We start from the raw sequence: 20,818 nt of genomic DNA on the forward strand, positions 1-20,818 counted from the left end.
TGACAAATGATAGGACCCGAGGGAACGGCCTGAAGTTTTGTTAGGGAAGGTTTAGGTTAGATGTTGAAAAAAGGGTCTTCCCCGAGAGGGTGGTTGGGCACTGGAACAGGCTCCCCAGGGAGTTGGTCACTGCCCCGAGCCTCACAGAGTTCAGGAAGCATTTGGACAACACTCTCAAGCACATGGTGTGATTCTTGGAAATGGTCCTGTGCAGGGCCAGGAGTGGGACTTTGATGATCCTTGTGGGTCTCTTCCAACACAGCATACTCTGTGATGCTGTGTTTAATTAGTTTGATCTTTTCATTTCTTGAAATTCTGTGAAGGTAATGTCTGGGCAGGTACCTCCTGACACCTTCCTCCAAATAATTTTACAGTGGTTGTCTGTCTGATGCTTAACCTGTGACAGTAAGTTTATATCTATCACTTTCCTAATGGGCTTTTATCAGATTTGTTTCAGCCATTCCTTGTTTGTGATTATTAACAACCCTTTTCAAATTGTCTCTTGATTATTTTATAGTGCTTGTACATGCAAGGTAGCCCTGAAATGTCAGTGGTGCTCCAGCATGTCATAATGTTTACCTGTCACCCAATAGTAAAAAATGTCAGGTTTCTCTTAGACTCCAGTCTTTCGTTTCACATGGTTCAAATATGCCAAATCCAGTCTCTTTCCCATTCTTGTCTGTTGGTAAACAATTTCATTATATTGGATGAGCTTTTCACTGACATAACACCTTTCTGACCATTTTTTTACAAACGTATCTCAGTCACCAAGTCATGTAGCCAGTTAATGAGAGAGAGGGGTGGAATGTAGAATTCTGCCCAATGCTTTCACCCCTAGATTGTGCTTTCTCCTTTGAGCATGTTCTACAGGAAGATCTGTGCTCAGTTTAGCTAATAGAATCATTGCTCCCTTTTCTGAACTGAAGTTCTCTATGTAATGCTGCTTTTCTTCCCTGGAATACATGCTGGAATTAAATTTTAAGCAGTGCATTACCATGTGATATGCATAGGTACATGTGTTTTGTGGGGGTTATTCCTTGTGAACATGAAAATTGTTTGTTCCAAATTCATCCTTACTTGATTCTCATTTCTCATATTCTCTCTTACGTGACTTAGATCACATTTTCTGGAGAAACATTCTAACCCTCCTCCTGGAGTTTAATACTTCCTTTGTGACTTGTGATTTGATCATTTAGCCCCAGTTTCTCACCTTGTCCTATCTTACCAGAGAAATTTTGGGTAGCAGTCTCTGGGTCAGTAGCACAGAGCAGGGAGCCTGGAAGTGAATGTGACTTTATCCCCTGGGTGCTCCTGCTCTGAACCTCCAGCGTATTTCTACAGTGCTTTTGGTGGTGTTTGATGCTTTTAGGTACTTCAGTTTGCTGCCTCTTTATCCCCAAAATTATGTTCTAAGTTTCTTGGAGAAAATACTCCTTTCTTACATCATCATCAGTTCTCTTGTAAAAGCCTGTATTCAAATTCCCTTTTTTTGTTGTACTGCGATTATCCTTTGGTAAGTTAGCTAAGCCTGTACAATGTATGGTATATAAATTCTGTTTGATCCATCTTCTGTCGTAGCAGCGGGATCTTCAAGCTGTGCACTGTTTTGCTGATATAAGAAGGTATAGTTGCATCCAAAGGAGCTCAGGTTGTGATCTTGTCAGATCTCATAAGACAAGTGTGGCCTATTGTGATCACTATTGTGGTAGAATATCTCCAGGAAAAAATATAGATGCCCTAGGAAATGATGATGCACTAGTTCTATTTCTGCTTTCAAATAAAAATTGATTCTGTGAGTTGAGAGTATATATACGATGCTGAATCTGCACATCTTAGGGGGTAAAGCAATTTGATCACTTCCTTCCATGTTAAAGTTCCGTAGTATTTTTGTGAGGCTAAAGGAGTTAACTGAAGACTCATACACAGGAGTGACATAAAGAACTAGGGTTACTTGTTCTGATTTTTTCTCTTTTTAAACTTTTTTTAAAGCGCTGAGAACCCATTTATCCTAGTTAAATCCATTGGGGGAAGTTAGATTTTCAGCAGTCTAAGAGAATAAACCATTTAGTAGTTTAGATGCCTAAATATCTAAAATTAATTTTTTCAACATCCATTTTTGAGAATGTCAGTCAGCACTCATTGACTTTCTTGGGGGAGTTACAATCAGGGTTTGGTTTTTTTGTCAGATTCATGTATTTTCCTACAACATTTTCCTACAACATTTACCCAGGCAAGTAGTTGAGTCACCCTCCTGGTTCATGTATTTTCCTACAACATGGTGATATTTACCCAGGCAAGTAGTTGAGTCACCCTCCTGGAGGTATTTAGAAGATGGGTACCTGGGGATATGGTTTGGTGGTGGGTTTGGCAGTGCTGGGTTAATGGTTGAACTTAGTGATCTTAGGGGTCTTTTCCAGCCAAAATGATTGTATGATTTGAAATTCCTGTTTGCTTTCAGTAAGAAGCAAGATTCCGTCTCTGCTCTATTAAAAGCTTAAAATGTACTGGAGTTTGGCCTTTAAGCAGCATTTTCTTATTAAAAAAGTAGTACATGAAACATAAAGGGAAACCTAATTGGCTCAGTTATGTCTAACTTTGTAACCTGAAAACTGGGAGAAGTATGCTAAGTCTTTTTGACTTCCATATCACCTCTTACACACACTCCAGCACTCCTAAAGCCTTTTCTTTGCATCTCTGATAGGTGCAGAGAATGACTAAGTGTCCTGTCCTCATTATACTTGAACTCTGCTACAGAACCCTCAGTGTGATTTTATATGTTGTTGTATCAGCAGATTGACACATCTGTCACATGTGCGAGTTCGTTTAGAAACAATTCCACCTTACTGTATTGCAATAGCACTAAGAGAATTTTGTGCTAGTTTGAAATGGGGTATGTATTGCTTTTTGAATTTCTTTTTCATGTGGTAGTTAAAGCATTGTGGTGTGCTGGAAACTGAAGCTCTACAGAACTTTTATCACCGATATAAGTTCATGAAGCTGCAATGAAATGTTGGCTAAAAATTGCATCCAAAGGTCTATTACATACTTATTGTGTTACTGATTTTGAGATTTCTGCAGAGTAAAGCTTTCAGGTATTGTTGAACTGAAAATACCTGAAAGATGAGATTCTGATATCAACTTGATAGAAGCATGCAGCTTTCACAATTTTATGGATAAAAAGCAGCCTGTCCTGTTATATTTCTATATAAATAAAATGAAACATATTGCTTGAGGGCTTTTTTCCTGACCCAGTGCAGGTGCTTGGACCATATTGAGAAGCAAAATAAAACTGTATCTTAAAATTTAATGGTAACAAGCATCGCTCCTGAAAACTGTAAATTAGGCAGTGGCAATTGCTAGACGGAGTCTCAGTTACTTCAGATACTGTCATCATGTGTGATTTCTTTATTTTCCTAAGTCAATGTCCTATGATTTAGACGAACAGAGAACTTCATAGAACTGGTGTGTTGTTCTTGTCTCTATCAATATTAATGCCATGCTGCAGTCTAGTTGGAACTGCATAGCTGCTTTCTTTCAGCTTGGTACATCACATGTAATTCAAGGCTTTATTTGCTTTCTGTATGAAATTACCTGCTTTGTAACTATGTCAAGAAAAGCAATAACTACATAGAGAAATTTGGAATAACTAGTGCTTTATAAATACACAAATCAATATATGCAATCAAGGTGCCTCATAAAAGTCCAGTGCCTTGATGCTTAACTAGTTTATGAAAAAGCAAGTTTTGGAAGTTTAACATCCCATAGTAATAATCAAGATGATCATACTGCTTAGCATGTTCCAATTAAAAACCATTGTTCTGCGTTATAATTCAGGCATGATGACTTGGGCGAAGTACTGTGTATGAGGGAGAGCTCAGAACAGAATCCCAGCACAATGGACCTGTGCTCTGACTGACCCTTGCACCTCAAGGTCATACTGTGTCTTTCATGAAATCTGAAATTTCTTTGGGAGTCCTTAAGCAAATCAATAAGTGAATAAGAGACTGACATGCAGACTAGGTTACTGCGTATCTCTAGAAATGACAGTGCAGAAACTGGTTATTCTAGTATATAAATCTGGTAAGGAGAAAAAAATTTACCATGTTTTTGTTCTTGCAGATAGGGTTATAACTGTTTGCTTTTCAACACACTTCCCTTGTGTACAGTATTACATTTTTGTTGATTTTATGAATAATTTCCTGTTCCTCTGAGGCTTTGTCTTAAAAATGGGTTTATATTGGAGCAATAGGTTGTATACTTCCTTCACTCTGTGCAAGAATTTGAGCGATTAATTCTGAGCTGTAGGACCAGAAATGAAGCTCCTATGCACTCTATTACCATTTAATTTAGGGATTACTCAGGGTCTGTAAGGTAGTCAATGTGTGATCCTTACTAAATTCTAGTTCTGAAAAATCATCTGGTGTTTGTGGAATTCAGCCTCGCTCCTGAAGACTCTTGAGTGGTTGCATATGCCAGCTCTTTGCACAGTGAAAAACTGTTCTTGGAGAAGAGCTCATTCCTTTAATGATGGGACTTTGCCATTATAAAGATAACACAAGATTTTTTTTGACAATGAAGTATGGTTTCTTCCTTATGAAATCTTTTGTTTGCATCTCTAAATATGCAATATGCAAATCTTCAAACTCTTGTAATGAGTATTTTGTGTAGATCCTGTTTGATTGAGTTCAATGCCTGTCTCCACAGTTGTGCTCAAAGTTTGCTGGCGAGTTTGAGAATTAAAGATACACATTGCTAATGACATGAATAACCTGGCTTTCAGAAATAAGTCCACAAAACTGCAGTAGAGTATCCAGCTGAGAATGTCATGTGGACTGCCATTTTATTATCAGCCTCTGATAAGGATCTGTTTTGAAATTTCTGTGTATGTCAATATCACTAATATTTCACTATTATATAGGGCATGAAAATTCAATGTAAAAGACTACGCTTTATACTGTGACTCTTCACATTAATAATCTTTTAGCTGGTTTTGATAATTTTAATATTATTTACTAATTTGACATGTCTCCTCAATTTAAATGACCTTTAAGAGACTAGGGAAATAATATTTAAGTGTAAAGATAAAACAACCGTCTACACTTCCAGTGATTCTTGAATTTTCAGACATTGATCTATTTCGTTCAATGCTGTTTTTCTTTAATCCTGGTGAGCTTCTGATCAGGGTGAAACGTGTCTAAATCTAAATCACAGTTTTTCAAGATTTCACTTCTTCAGATTTTCGACTTCTCACTTTGATTTCTTGTTTTCTTTTTTATGATTGTGTTCAGAAAACAATAAAACCAAATGCCTCTCTTCCCACTTCCTTCCAAATGTTATATAGGCATTTAAGGTATATGTGCAAATATTTTATAGTGTGCTAGCAAGAGATCTTTTCTTTTTTCTTCTCCTCTTGCAGAAAACAAATGCAATGTTATTGTCAGCAAGACTACCTATTACTCATCTTGATTTAGTAAAAAATAAACTTTTTTATTACAAAAATTTAGAATTTCTTCACTGCTCAGTGAACTCATCTCATGGAAATTCAAATGGGTACTACTGGCAGTTGTTTTTATGAAGTAGTGAGGCAGAATAGAGGATCAGAGTATAAAGTACCTTTACCTTGGGGGGGGAACAAAGATAGGTACATATACAAATGCTCTAAATTAGCTATTACCTTTCAGAGAAGACATACTGAAAATGTCAGCTCACTGCTCAGCTGTGGTCAAAGCTGAGCAGAATAGTGAGATCCTTTGGGAAAGGCACTGAGAACAAGATGATAAATATTATTATGCTATTGTATAAATTCATGATGTTCTGGCATCTTCAGTCCTGTGTGTGCTTCTGGTCTGCCCATCTCACAAACTGAGGGGATCACATGGAGTACTTCAGTGCAAGAGGGGACGTGGTAGAGCAGAACTCCTTCAGGTTGTAGAAGGTTGTTTGATTCCATGAGGCAACTGCAGGCAGATTTGGAATTTTATATTCAAATTAAATCCCACTATTTCGTCCTAATTACCCAAGAGTAGCATGTGTCTACTCTTTTAGAATGTAGTGTAAATAATTTCGTGTTTAACACCAGAAGCTGTTTGTTGTGTCATAAATTACAAAGGCATTTTAGTTTCTTATTAAAAGAATGGCAAATGGGATACTTCTGCCAGCATTTTGCATATTAAGGTGCTCATAAGGATAAAGTTGCAGCAGGAAACAGTGGGGCTTTTCTGTTCTGCACCCTGTTCCTTCTTCCTGTTTCCTTGTGGAAAATGGGTAGGGTGAACTTGGATGCTGAAGTTTGGAATGGGCATAGATAAAATTAGCTTTGTTAGTTTGATTGTCATGAGTAGAAAAACACAGTTTGATTTTGTTTTTTTTACCCAGAGTTTTCTGGATTCACAATTAGCTATTATCATTCACCAGTTTACCATCTATCTGCAGTGTAATATCTTGTTTGATGTATGTATCTTGTTTCTAATTGACCTGGTTTTCTGTGGGAGATTCTTCCTGTGTGTTCAGAATAAAGCTTCCTTTTATTCAGTCTGTTTAAAACCCATCCCTTTTGTTTCATCACAACTTCTTATCAGCTGAAATCCTGATTCCACTAAGTCCACAATTCTGCCTAAATTCAATTTTTTTAATCTATCATTTTTAAAGTCTTAATTATTACATAGACATCTGAATCCTAATAACGTGCAACAAAGAGTTGCACCTTTTTTTAGAGAGCTGGCTTTCTCCTTTCTGAGTTTTCAAAGACCATTGCTTTCTGGTTGCCAGATAATTAATTTTACATGAGGCCATGTATTCTATACAAATGGTATCTGTATTAATAAAAAATGGTAGCATCTGATGACCTTGCTGTTCTGTGAGTTGTCTCTCTAAGTCTCTTGGTGTGTAGAAATGTTTGCTGCATTTGTGGTTCTGCACCCCACAAGCTGACTGTTATCTCAACAGTTTAGAGAACAGCTTAGGTTTCTTTTCAGTGTTACAAAAATATTAATAAATGGATAGTCAGAATCTTTGCACAGTGTATTCCAAAGATGAATGTTTTATTATTGAAGTATGAAGGCTTTGAGGAAGTAATGAAAGAGAATCCTTACAGTAAAAGAATTGTTTCTATCTTGTAAGCAAGTTTAAAGTGGGGCCTTTTCTTGTAATAAGAAGTGAAAGTAGCTATAGTGAAAGACCCTTCAATGGAATGTCTCCTGTAATTCCATCCCAGTGTCTGTCTTTTTTTGAAGAGCATCTCTATTTAAAGAAAATGAAGATAAACATTTCGGCATTCTTGCTTAAAAATAAATCCTGTGTTAAGTGTTTCTGTTTAGAAATTATAGGCTTGAAATCTGTTGCTGGCTGCCCTGCACAAAAGAGAGCTATCCTGATTTTTAGACTCTTGATTAAAAGGTTCTTAGCTTCACTATTTATTTTTTGCTATATATTTTCAACGTAGGGTTCTAAGTTTCAGTTGAATATTTTAGACAAAGCACAAACAATACAAATTCTAGAGTTATTCCAAGCATGCACAGACAAAAAAAAAAAAAGAGAAAGCTAAAGTTGTGTAGGTCTTGCTGTTACAGCCCATACAAATCTACTAAGTGTAACAGTGTTGTCTCTTTCAACATGGGAAAGTAGAGGCATCCTATAAATTCCATGGTACTTCTGGAAAATGCATTTTAAAAATATACAAACAAAATATAAGCAAAGGTCATATTCCTCTTAGATAATGAATAGAAAATTATTTTTTTGAAAAGATCTCTTTAGTGAGAATATGGGTATTTATAGTACCCAGAACTCCAAGAGTACAGAGCTATGTTATTTTTTGACTGACACTTCTGATACTGTCAGAGCTGCCTAGAATCTTTCACAAGCACTGCATTTCATGTACATATGAAGGGAGAAAATTTGCATTTACGTGTAATTGTTTATGTATATGTTTAGATATGTGTGCATTTGCTTTTATAAATACATGACAAATCCTTTTTTGTACCTTACATGTGGTCTGAATTATTTTTTTGTGGTTGGTTTTACAAACAGTTTTGCAGTGTCATGTGGGTGGTTTTATGCAGCATGTATTACCTCAGCCAGGCAATTAATCTTTGTCTGGCACCTTTCCTTCTGCCCCTAGTGCTTTTCCTCCTGCATTCTCCAGTTCAGTTTAGCCCAGAGCAGAAGGTATTTTTTAAGTACCATAAAACAAAAGTATTGTTGTGATTCCTTCACAGAGATTAAAAAAGTGGAGAGTAAGAAGGATTTGACAGAAATATGCGTACATGAAGGTTGCTGACTTTTTTTGTCCTAGTTTGAATATTCCAGTTTATACTTCACACTGAAGTGATCAGCCATCAGCAGTTGGAATTATTACTCATTTGAGGTGTGCAGGAGCTGCTACAGCCTGGTCTGGGTTAACTTCCTTAGCCTTAAATAGATGTGTTTTGAAGACAGCTAAAAGTTTAGTTAAAATTTAAACAAGTGGTTTCGCAATTGAAACGTGGTGTGATTGGATGCTCTGCTGCTGCTGAAGGTGTAGCTAATACAGCTATTAGAGACCCTTGGCCTTTCTCAGCAAGTCTTCTCTGGCACTTGTGTTCCTGCTCTCCTTTGGCCTCAGGTGTTACTCATTTGTTGTTTTTACATAGTAGATGTTGGTGTGCTGAGCTCTTGGCTTGGTTGGGGTCCATCTCCTCAAGCACAGGGGACACAGAGTGGTCACAGCTGTCTTGGCAGCTGGGCCATTGTGCTTACTTCAGCAATTTCTTATTCATTCCATGTCCTCGTGTCTTCCATGGGAAATGTTTTCCCACTGTCACTGGGGAGCTGCTGTGTGTGCTCTGGTATCAGCATGCTTACAGAGCAGTCTGTGTTTTGGTGCAAGGTGTGTTTCTGCTGTCTGTAGGATGCGTTGGGGCTTCTTATAATAGGATGTGCAACTAACCATCTACCTGAAACTATTTTGTGGTGAATTAACTTTGCTTTTTATGTGATTGTTACCTCTCTTGGTATTGAGATGAACTCTGTCACTGTCAAAATAAACTTTGATTAGGCTGCTTCTGAACAAAGTAGGGGTAACTATAATACTCGTCTTAACTGTGCATGTGCTGGTATAAAACTACCCACACACATTAGACAAAACTACCCACACAAGCATTAGACGTGTGATGCTGTTAGTGTGGACTTCTAAGGCGATGTATAGAATCATACAACACAGGTGATGGAGATGTGTTTTTGTAAAAGGATGATTAATTCCTTACAAGTGATTTTGGAGGCAGATGGCCATTCTCAGGTGAAGGCTGAAGAAAGAATAAACTTCATAGTAATTTCTTCACAAGGTGGCCTGACCTGGGTGTGAACTCAGAAAATTCTCAGAAGATCCCCTCTAACATTTTGGAAAAGTTCATGAAAGCTTTTGGAGATTTTAGGCAGATTTTGTCCAGAAATAAAACATTAAGTTTAAATGTGTATTTTGCTGGCCTTAGCAGTAGCTTGGTGGCTAGGAAACAGGGCCAGGAGAGCTGAAGCATCAGAGATGATGCGTCCTTCCACCCCTCAACTCTGCTTACAGGAAGAAGAAATAAAGTAGAAAGGAAATGAGCAGTGGACATTTGATTCTTCTGGTTTTTTTGCAATAGAAGATTGAAATCCTTTAATTTTCTGTAAAATCTTCAGTAATTGAGGAGTTCAGAAGAATGAAAAATGCTAGGGAAAAAGCAGAATTTTGTGATGTCCTTGTTTTGTAGAGGGGGAAAGAAAGGCTCAGTAAACTAACTGATCTTTGGTGGCTTTACCATAAAGCATGAAGTTTTGAGTAACAGAAATGTGGAAGACAGTTCACAGAGATTTCCGAAACAAATTAACTTGCATGTAAGAAAAGAATGGTGCTGCTCTTGTAGCTATTAATCAGCAATGGTACCTGTTCATGAAATAGACATTAATAATCCAGGTGAATGAGAGTTGGGTCAAGGAATTCTGTCCTTCTCAGTAAGCCTGCTAGTCCTTTCCATCTTTGATCATGAGCTCATTTTGTGTATATTATATAGCAAATAGAAGTCAGAGAGATGGGTGACTTCAGTGGGACTTAATGATGACAGTTTCATTCCTGAGCATGCCAGCTTATTTGTTTACATGTACATGTATGTGTGTATAAAAAACTAAAAGTTACTTTTGTTTTCTTTGTCAGAGTCCCTTTCTTGTGCTTCTCATTTCCAGCTACAAGGGAAATGGTCAAAATAAGACAACTTTGGGCTTTTTGTCTTGGCTCTGCCCTCTTTGGTGTTTTGGAATGATGCTGTTTGTGACTCCTTTCACCTGCTGTGCAGGGTCCTTCTATGCCAGCTTTGTTTGCTGTCTAGTCAGTATTTGCCGTAACATTAAAGCAAAAGCAAGCTCTGTCTGATGTGCTTGAATGGGGATTTTTGGAAAGCAATGTGTGTAAGAAAGCAATGTTCTTTGCAAATTAATCACAATCTCCTTTGAGTTTAAACAGAGCAGGAGCCCACTTTCCATGCTCACTTCCCATTGTGAACACACAAGTGTTCCAAAGGATGAGCTCCTGTGAGGGCACAGAAAACCCACTACTTACTACTTACTACTGACAGATTCTAAAGGATTTTTCATCTGGATGAAAAGAGTTTTGTACCTTGGCAGGAAATCAATGCTTTCTCATTCTTATTAGGCCTGTAGCAACATCAGCTATAGACATCCCTACACCAGGGAAAACTTCATTTAAAGTTCCCATCATTGCAGCCATATTGCTGCTAAGAAATCTTGGGATTCCTCATGCAGATGAGGTTCCCTTAGTCCTCCTTCTGTCAGCAGCATCAGGATGTCTCATGAAGGGCAAGTTCCCATTTCAGATTTGTTGCTGACTCTTTAAATTATATCAGCTTTGAAAAAACTGACCTCTGTTAAACAAAGTATTACTGTGGGATAGCTGCTCTGTCAGTGCTAAATCTTTTGATATTTTCAGCATCTGTAAATTTGCAGAAATGGTAAATAGTGATTTACATTGTCACAGTCCTAGAACAACACAGCAGACTAGCCTCTCTTGTGTATTTTGGCAAAACACGTCTGGTACCACTGGGAAATCTTTATTTATACTTGAAGTGCTGAGAAGGTAATAGACAAATTTTGGCAATTGTTTGAGTAGGAACGTTCTTGTGTACACACATGAGCCTATCACAAAGGCGTTCTCATTATAGTTTGAATACTAACACAGGAAAGCTAATGACAATTAAAAGTAGGAAGAGAAGGGAGAGATTATGGAGAGGGTGTCTCTTTTAAAAGAAAGCATAGTTCAGCTTCAGCTGCTGTAAAATGCTTCCTTGGAGGGTAGCTTGATACTTTCTGTGTCTGACCCAGCACCCTGAGACCAAAGCAGCAAAGAATCAGCCTGTGGTACAGTTTCTTTAAAGACGAAGGAGAGAACCGGCAGCCCTTCAAGAACCCTGGCATCCTGAATATTTAAGGCCTCTGAAAATTGGCAAGAAGCTGAAGTGAATTACTAAGCAGAGTTAGGGACCAACATAAACTAACAAGTATAAATGCAAGCCTGAGTTTATCAGCTGAAGCCAGGCACCTATGAGAGTGTGTGTGAGTTTCTTGCTAAAAGCAAAGAGTGAGAGGCTGATATATTGCTTTGATGCTATTTAAGAGAAAATAGTTGCAATCCACATAATTTTGCTGTCAACTGTATTTGAAAAATGGAAAAACATGTTGGATATATGTTCTGCAAATAGTTATCAACAGTGTTCCAGAAATATTTAGTTTAGTGGATTCCTTAGAATTCACCATTCACATCTTACATGTGTCTTGAGTTATCTTGAAATTGGCTGTTGTTCTATACTGTGGCAGAGTGAGAGCATTGCAGAGGTTAATTGTAGCCTGTCAAAGCCTGTGATGCTGCTGTTCTCCGTGGAGCGACTCTTCCAAAGGGCTTAGTTTAGTCTGCAAAAATGACTATTTTGCTCGCGTTTTAGAGGCACTGCCTCTCTGTGATCTATAGAAGGCTAGACTTAGTCTGTAGTCCTTTGAACACCTTGATGCACTGGTGAAAAGCTTAAGCAAATCCTAATTCCAGGAAAGCATAGCTTTTACCTCTCAGCATATGGATATCAGCCTGATGATTGCAGTTGCATAAAGGAAGTCTACAAAGAAGGGTTCCAGATTCTGATTTTTTATTATGTCTGTTATCTGTTGTGTGATTTTAAGAAAATTCATTGCATCCTTTTGATTCCACTGAAGAAAATTTTAAAGGCACCAGTGCAAAAGTGTAAAATTCAGGCTTTCTTTTTGCAATCCTACTGTATGAGGGAAGCTCCTTGTAATTGCCGGAAGAAGCGAAAAGCTTTGGGGTCAGGTCGCTCGTCACCTCTAACTCATGCTTTACAAGAACAAAAAGGTAGCAGGAGAGTGAAGTGCAGGAGCTGTGGCAAATTTGGCTAGGGGCAACAGTTAAGAGTTGCTGGATGAAAGCAAAATACGGCCTGTTTGTCTGGGGGCCTCTTTGGGGCTTGATGGTATGGTTAGTGCTCTAAAAATGTGAAGTGCTACTACGTCCTATTAGAGAAAGAGTCAGTTCAACATGAGTTAGAGCAAGCAGTTGTGACAATTGAACTGTGTAGTTAAAGGGCGGGCTGGTAAGGCCCCTCTTGTGTTACTTAGCTTGTATTTATGATTATTACTGTTGGTGATGGACAGTGATGTAAAGGTTAATCTTCACAGCAGATATTTTTCCCTGATAAACTTCTTCATAGCTTTTTGTCACAGACATACTTCGCCTCCTCACCAATTCTTTTTTTTCTGTTTTTAAACCTAAAGAATTTACTGTTGCCATGCACATATGGGTTTCTGAACTGAAGCAAGCCCATAGCTGAGTCCCATGCCACACCCCCAGCACTCAACCATTGCAGCATCCTGGTTATCCCACTTGGTTTTCAAATGCCACATCAGCTCACTGAAAAGCTCTCTGCATATTGTAAATTTTTTTTTCCTTTTTCCTCCCCCCCACGTAGAGCATGATGAGTGTGGCAGTGGGCAGCATAACTGTGATGAGAATGCAATCTGCACTAACACTATCAGGGGACACAGCTGCACCTGCAAACCTGGGTACGTGGGCAACGGGACCATCTGCCGAGGTAAGTCTGCTATTGTAGAGACACCATAAACGTGTCAGGCTTTATTAATATTTGCTGACAGTCACCTACATTCTGGTAACTTATGATGGCTGGATTTTGCAGTGATTTGCTTTAAGACATCTTCTGGCAAATGGACATGATGGGAATTGATTTGTGCATAACTTCTTAGGAAGAAGGAATTATTTTTTGAATGCAAGGAAAACTTTCATTTGCTGCACTGAATACTGTCATTTGAGCTAGTATAATTCAGCTTTTGAGTGGTGTTCATGTTTTATAAACTGTGGATGGTATGTACTGTCACCTTTGGCTTTTAAGTTTTAATGAGATGCATTTTAAATTAGGATAATTGTCTTTTATGCTAGCATCATGTGGTTGTTATTTGACTACTTGCATCAGAATCATGATTTTTTTTTAACATATAAATCTTTAAATGTGTATTTTGAAGATTTCTCTGTTATGTAAACAAGAAATAATGGTAGCTAGCCATGCTTTCTGTGAAGTATTCATTTATGGCATGCCATTTTTTTTTGGTAGAGAAAGAGAAGCAAATATCTCCTGTAAGGACAAAGGAGGGTTGGATTAGTGAGGGCTCTGTCTTGAAGTCCTATTGAGTTGTAACTCATGCATTTATGAATTATATTTGTCTCATAAACAGCTATTTTTTGTCTTGTCTGAGTTTTCATACTTTGCAAACAGGATTACAGCAATAGAAAACTAAATTTTAGGGGGTTTTTTGCAATGACAACAATTGAAACTGAGGAATGTACTGGATAAAACATTCTGTACAATTTGGGGCACAGCAGGCTGGATATTAATTTTTCAGAGTGTTGTAAATTGGCCAAACTGTTCCTTAAAGGACAATGAGCTTTGATGTCATTCCTGTTTCAAGCTGAAGAACTTCACCAAGATTGTCCTGTCAGCTGCTGAATTAGCCAACATCAGATTGGTTTTGAGATGACTTTCTCTGGGTACTTTCCACCTATGCCAGAGCATCCCTGCACTTAAAACTAAAATGCTTTGTAAAGACTGAAGAAAGCATAGAAAAATGTACTGAAAGTGTTGGGCAAGTTAAACCTTGGCCTGTCTATACTGAAGATCAACAGGCAATACCAGGGAGAAACTCACTGCAGTGTATTTTCAGTCTTTGATTACAGTAAATATGAATTGCAGCACAGGCAACTGGAGTTTCAGAGAAGTCCGAGTACTGAACAGCCTGACTGTAGTATTTTCTTTTTATTATTATTATTATATTAATTATATTAATTATATTTCTTTGGAAATGGGATGTTTGGATTAGTTAATAAAATCGATGTTTTCACACTGGTTTTCTTCATTTGCATACCGTTAATGTGCCAAAAACTCAAAGTGAAACTCCTACTGCATATTTATTAACCTAGTAATGTTGTAGTAATGAAATTGCACTAGAGAAATGCAATAATGTTTTTACTCTCAACGTTCTGTTGAAACCTGAGCTACTAGAGTATATGTTTTTATATATAGAAATGTTGCATATTGTGTATATTTTTAGTATACCTTGAATTGTAGATGCAAGTGTAGTTGTAGTTGCCTTTTTGAGAATAGATATGCATGAAAATATAGGGAAATGTGTTCTTACATTCTGACTGGGAAGCATCAACTGGAAAGACATCTGGAGATTATAGAAAGGGGTTTGCAGTCTAATAATTATTGAAGTCATTAAGGACAAGAATAATCCAGCACTGCATGGAGTAGTCATTACTGCTAACAAGCTACTGTTAGAATCATCTTCATTTCAGTAAATTATAAACCACAATACTGTGTTTTATAACTGTTTAACACAGTACTGGTTTGATTTTCTGAGCCTATGGTTCTGTGGTTACTCGAGGTTTTCACAAGTTTGGATGATAATTGAAGAAATGTTCCCATTTTGCCCATGATAGCAGAAACATCACTTCTGCCTGTTTTTTTGCCAAGTTTAACAGTGATCGGTCATCAGTTACCTGCCACACAGTTTTCTTGCACAGATGCTGGGCCTGGCACAAGGAAAGATGTGTGAGCATGTCAGGACAACTACAAACTGCTGTTGGCTTGTAGTATTTTAGGACTTTATCTTCAGGCAATACAGATTGGAAAAACATAGATAAAAGTCAAGGTGATATGTTTGCTGTAATACCATCTGAAGATAAGATAAATGTTTCTATTCTCCTTGAGACATCTGCAAGCTCTTTATAAATGTTTACATGTTATAGATGTGTACACACACAAAACAGTGGTTCCAACTACTTCTGAAATAATACATCTCTGTGGTTCAGTAGGAAATCTTACTAATATTGTTCAGCAAAACCATAAACAGAAAAATGATGATTTTACGATGAGATAAAAGGACTGGTTTTGTGCATGATTCTACAGTCCATTTCAACAATCTATTTTAGCAGTGTTACAAAAAATAAAATCACAGTAATGATCCTCTTTGGCTTTAGTGAATAACACATTGATAGTCTTTATAAAAAAACCAGGATACTGGTTTTTTTTGTTTTAGAAGAGAAAACCTATGTAGTTGAATTAAATTGTATTGTGGACTACTGGCAAATATAACTCCATTACTCTGGCAGGAATTTGTGTTGTTTGCAATTTTTGTGAAAAGCACAGAGAAATAAAAAGGAACAGAAATAATATGGACATGAATATAATGATTGCTGGGGATTTAGGGGAAAAAAAACCAAACAAAACCCAAATAATGAAGAGGAAATAGAATTTTTTTTTTAAAACCCCGTATAATCAGACTGTCACACATCTTGAGTAGCAAAAACTCATGTGCATAAAGAATTGCATTATTGTAAATGTAGTACACTGGGCTATGTAGAGACCAAATTGTGTCAAAAATGTGGACACTGTCACAGAGGAGGGTGGTGAAGAAAGGGCACAGACCAAGACTTGAAGGCACTTTAGCATTAAAAGCGATACTGCCATAGTTTAGGTAGCACAAAAATGGAAAGAGAAGTGGAGATGAATGCAATAGAAACTTTACAAACACATGGTTTTATATATATATATGTATATAGACAGTGAGACAATAAACTAGAGACAAATAAGATTTCCTGTGGATACTCTCAGTTTCCCTGGAAGAAGCGAACTTTAGCATCTCAGGCAGACACTTAAATTGGGGTACTAGATGCGAGCAGAATGAAGCTGAGGTGAGCTGAAGTGGTAAGGCAGGACAACACTGTGCCATTGCCATCAGTAAGCTGGACAGAACAATGGACTCAGAATCAGGTAGATTATATCTTAGGATTTCTTCAGAAAATGATAAGTAAACCAGAGAGATCCATTCTGGAAGAAATGACAGCATCAAAAGCAAAGGACAGAGGTATAACTACTTGTATAGAGAGAGATTCTGAACCTACAGAATTGTTAAATTGCTCTTTTCTATGAAGTAAACTTCTGAAAAAATAGAAAGAGGTAAGAGTGATTTGGGACACAGAAAATGTTATAGGTGGATACTAGAAGACATGTCATGCCCTTTTACTTGAATTCTCTAAGTTAATTATAGAAATCATAGGTGAGGGTAGAATAAGGACAATTGGAGCAATTTCACGAAACTTCATGATAGGATGTAGTCGTGCAGTGCTAAGGCTGCACTTCGAGTAGAAGGGAAAGGTGGTAAAAATTGGTTTAGCAACTGAGTGCTGTAGTTAAAAAAAGTTGTGGTGGGCAAGTGGTGGCTACTTGGTACAGCATGGTACTTTGAAGTGTGCCTGTCAGGATGGACCTTGTGGGAAGTCAGTGTTTAGTGGCAATAGTTAGATGAAAGCAGTTTCAGTTTCCTGGGACAGTTTCAGTTTCCTAGGACAACCAGGTTTAAGAGTAACCATAGACAGGACTGTGTGTGTGAACATAAAACACTGTCGTCTATAACATGAATAAAACTCACTGTCATAGCTTCAGCTGAAGAACCAGGGATAGCAGATACAGAGATAAATACCATTTTCAGACCTTAGAGGCTCTTGGTCTGTGTTCTGTTCCAGTGTTTCTGTGTGTAATCTTGACAGGGCTTGAATCTGGGAGGCTGGAAAATGTATCGGGGGAAAATGCCTTTCTCTGCTTTTTGTCTTGGTAAGTTCTAGTTCCAATTTTTCTTGGCAGCCTTGCACCACATGCTGTGGAAGTGACATGCTGAAGTAATACGTGCCATTTGTTTAAAACATAAAAGACTTTGTGCCCCACAGTCTCCTCTGCCTCAGTGAGAGGGAAGGCAGAGAACACTTGCTGTGGGATGTACAGTCCTACAGCTTAGCAGAGTTTATTATAGAGCTTGTGCCCTGTACCACAGACTGAAGCCAAAGGAAAGAACCAAGGCAGATTGAAACATCATAAACTTTCTTAAAATGAGTGATAGCATTTGGGATTAAATGCCTTAAGTAAGCCCCCACCCATCATATTTTACCAGGAACAATGTACAAGTTGCCATCCAGGTTTTGTTGCAGTTAGTTGTTTTCTTTTGTACAAGGAAATTTAGATGTAGTGTACAAGCCTTGTCCTAACTCTTGGTATTTTGTTCCAAATGTTTGTTTTAAAGCATAAATTCTGCCCACAGACATCCTTATATGCTATCAGAAAGATAGAAGTGGCCTTGAACATATTCAGATGCTAAACAAGAGCAATTCTTCAGAAACATGGACGAGGTGTGTTTGCTAATCTTTCTCATGTAGCTTTGTCATGGAGAATGAACAGAAGTCTAGCAATTAAGTGCAAATACTGTTCACTGTACTTCCACATTTTACATGTATAATCTGTCTAACAGGTATATTTAGTGTGCTGTTAATATCTCATTTAGTGGTTTCTACTGAGGTGTAGATTTATTGGAATGATTAAATGAGGTGGATTTAGTTACAATCATACACCGTAAAGCAAATGTGTGCAATATGACTGATGCCTGGGCAGAAAAACATCAGGTATTGTGAAATAAAAGTCAAAACAGTGTTTATTCTAATTAATATTTAGGCTGTATGATGGCTTATTTCTGCCAGAGTAGAGACCATGATTATTTTTCCTGTGTTATATTTTTCTGCAGCATTACACAGGAGACTCTTAAGGGATTACAACTCAGTATATAGTGGAGTCTTAAAGACTAGAGCTGTTATTTCTAAGTGACTCTTACACCAGTAATTCTGGTGTAATCTGGAAGTTTGTTTTCTTAGTTGCACTTATGTATTTTTTGTTTCGGGATGTGTGTTTAGGAGTGGGCTTGTTACTGGTGGACTTACTGGTCACTTCAGGAGTAAATTATTTGGACCCTTATACAAAAAGCAACTTGATTTGGAGCAGATACTCTTATTTTTTGTATGGTAGTGGGGATAATCATAGGGAGTCTGTATTCATAATACACCTAGAATGTTTCCTGACAACAAGAGTACATCTCAGGCTTCACAATTGCTTCTGTTTGATGTCAGTCAGTAAGTTGGCCTCTTTTACACTGTTTTAATCCCAAATTATAATTGGATGGACATGTTGCTTTATCCAGTGACATTCTGAGAGCTGTCTTGCACTTCTGTTTTCTTTGTTTCAAAGCAGGCATTTTTATATTTCTTAGTCGGAAATATATTTAATAATCTGAAAGATGTGTCCCTGAAAGAAGTTGTATATCTTCCAGTGTGTAGGCAGTGTAGTGGTGGTGTAGTAAACAGATGATTAAAGAGAAAGAAATTTTTATGTGTTACAGAATTTCTCCTGATACAAAAAATACTCAAGAGTATTTTTAGTAAGAGCTAAAGAAGAAAAAAAGTAATTCTCTTTGGTTATTTCTGTACTGAGTAGTCTGCTTTTTGTGTCCCTTTTACATTGACATCAGCAAAGCTAAGGTAGATTAACTTTAAATGTCAGCAATGGGAGACAGTCAGAAATGCTGGTATCTTGATATTAAAGTATATCAGATCACTCTAAGGTAACTAACTGCCACTTAGGTTTATGTTTTTTGCATGCATATGTGTCTTTTGGAAGTGGAGTTGAAAGCCTTTAGGAAGCATTGGAGTGAGTTATGAATATATGTAGGCAAAGATGGAAAGAAACAAACATGACTTTCCCATAGCCTTGGAATTTCTTGTGGCTATAAGGCTTTGAACGGTTGATATGCCTTATCATGGCTTTAATTGCTGTTTTGGTGTACTATTCACCAGTCTCATGAAAGAATGAGTGAGTTTTGCTCACTTATTCTTTCATGCTGAGACTTTTCATCTTCATTCTTCACAGTCTTGAGCTTTGTATATTTTTTCACAGCTAATATATAATGAATAAATCACTGCAAAAGCAGGCAAGTGCATTCATGTGCATTTTGGTGTCACATGGCACATGTGGAAAATGCCATGCCAAGTGTAAGACACTGGGATAGTCGCACTTTTTGGGTGAGGCAGTCTAGATATAATTGATTTAATAATTTTAAACCAGTATAGATTTGTACAGCAATGCAGTTAGAATTCTTAATTTTTTTTTTTCATTCTAAAACTAGCATGGCTGGACACAGACTGAAAACAGTATTGTAGAAGCCACTAAATTTTCTGTAGTCCCAAATCCACTGTACTAATAAAAATGAAAATTTGAAATCTTAATATAAGAATCTTTGTATTTTTGTTCATTATTAGATATTTATCAAATGTGGTACAGTCATTGTAATCTCTATGTTTGTGTTTGGATTTTGAGTTATATAAACTCCCTTGTGAATTTGCCACGTACTTTTTAAACTCCTTCAGTTCTAGTGCTGTTCTTGGTTTGGTTTTGTACTGTAATGATTTAAAATAATTTTTATGAAATTAAGATGATTTATAATAACTTTTTCTTGCCCTTAAAAGATCATTGCCTAGATTTAGAGGTGTTGAAATTCAGATGTAATTATTTTTGTATGGGTTGGGTTTGTGTGGCCAGGCTTTGGTAGTGGGGGGGCTACACTCCATCTGTTTGTGCTCCTGAGGAGGAGGAGATAAAGCCTGGGAAGGAGTGTGGGGTGGGGGAAAGATTTATTAAGATTTGTTTTATTTCTCACTATCCTTTGATTTTGTTGGTAATAAATTCAGTTAATATCTGCAGGTTGAGTCTGTTTTACCCATGAAGGTATTCAGTGAGTGATCTCTCTCTCAGTCCTTATCTCAACCCATGAACCCTTGGTTCTATTTTCTCTCTCCTGTCCAGGTGCAGAGGGCAGTGATAGAGCAGCTCTGGTGGGTGGGTGCCTCTCAAGCCACTACATTGTATTGAGAGCTAAGCTCTGCACATCCACCACTGTGCAGCCCAATTTTACAGCCTAAGGGCCCAGTGCTTCCTGGTCATGGGATCCTGTTCTGTGCCTGAGATTGTTCAAGATGATATAGAATGCACATCAGTTATGGAAATAGCTCATTTAAAACCCATGATTCATGTACCTTGTCAGAATCCAGATCCTGATCTCTTTGCTGTCACAGATTTTCTCACCACTGTAGATTTATAACTAATTTAAAAGGAGTGTAGCAGTGATTTGTGCTTGCTGGAGAAGTGGTCCAGTCCAGAGAACTGCTGTACCTGTATAAAAGGAAGGAAAAGCTGTAGTTGTGTGAAATATTTTGAAACTTAATTTGACAGGTTTTTCTGCCTGTATGAATAAGTGCAAAGGGCTCAGCAGACCTACTCATGAGTGCCTGTGAGGGTTCCTAGGTTCAGATGCTGAAGTGGAGAGTCTGTTGTTGACTCAGTTG

The 20,818-nt window shown here is 37.6% G+C and overlaps 1 protein-coding gene across 2 annotated transcripts in view; it reads left to right on the plus strand.

Annotated features, from left to right (window-relative positions):
- The window catches only part of NELL1 (neural EGFL like 1), a 294,743-nt gene that overhangs the window by 168,679 nt on the left and 105,246 nt on the right, over nucleotides 1–20,818 (plus strand). For both annotated transcript variants that reach the window (XM_017743660.1, XM_017743662.1), the window contains exon 13: nucleotides 12,999–13,121. In XM_017743660.1, the coding sequence (XP_017599149.1) occupies nucleotides 12,999–13,121 (123 nt within the window). The remainder of the gene's footprint in view (nucleotides 1–12,998; nucleotides 13,122–20,818) is intronic.

The sequence above is a fragment of the Corvus brachyrhynchos genome, unplaced genomic scaffold, assembly GCF_000691975.1.
Source record: "Corvus brachyrhynchos isolate BGI_N302 unplaced genomic scaffold, ASM69197v1 scaffold169, whole genome shotgun sequence".
NCBI classification, from domain to species: Eukaryota; Metazoa; Chordata; class Aves; order Passeriformes; family Corvidae; genus Corvus; species Corvus brachyrhynchos.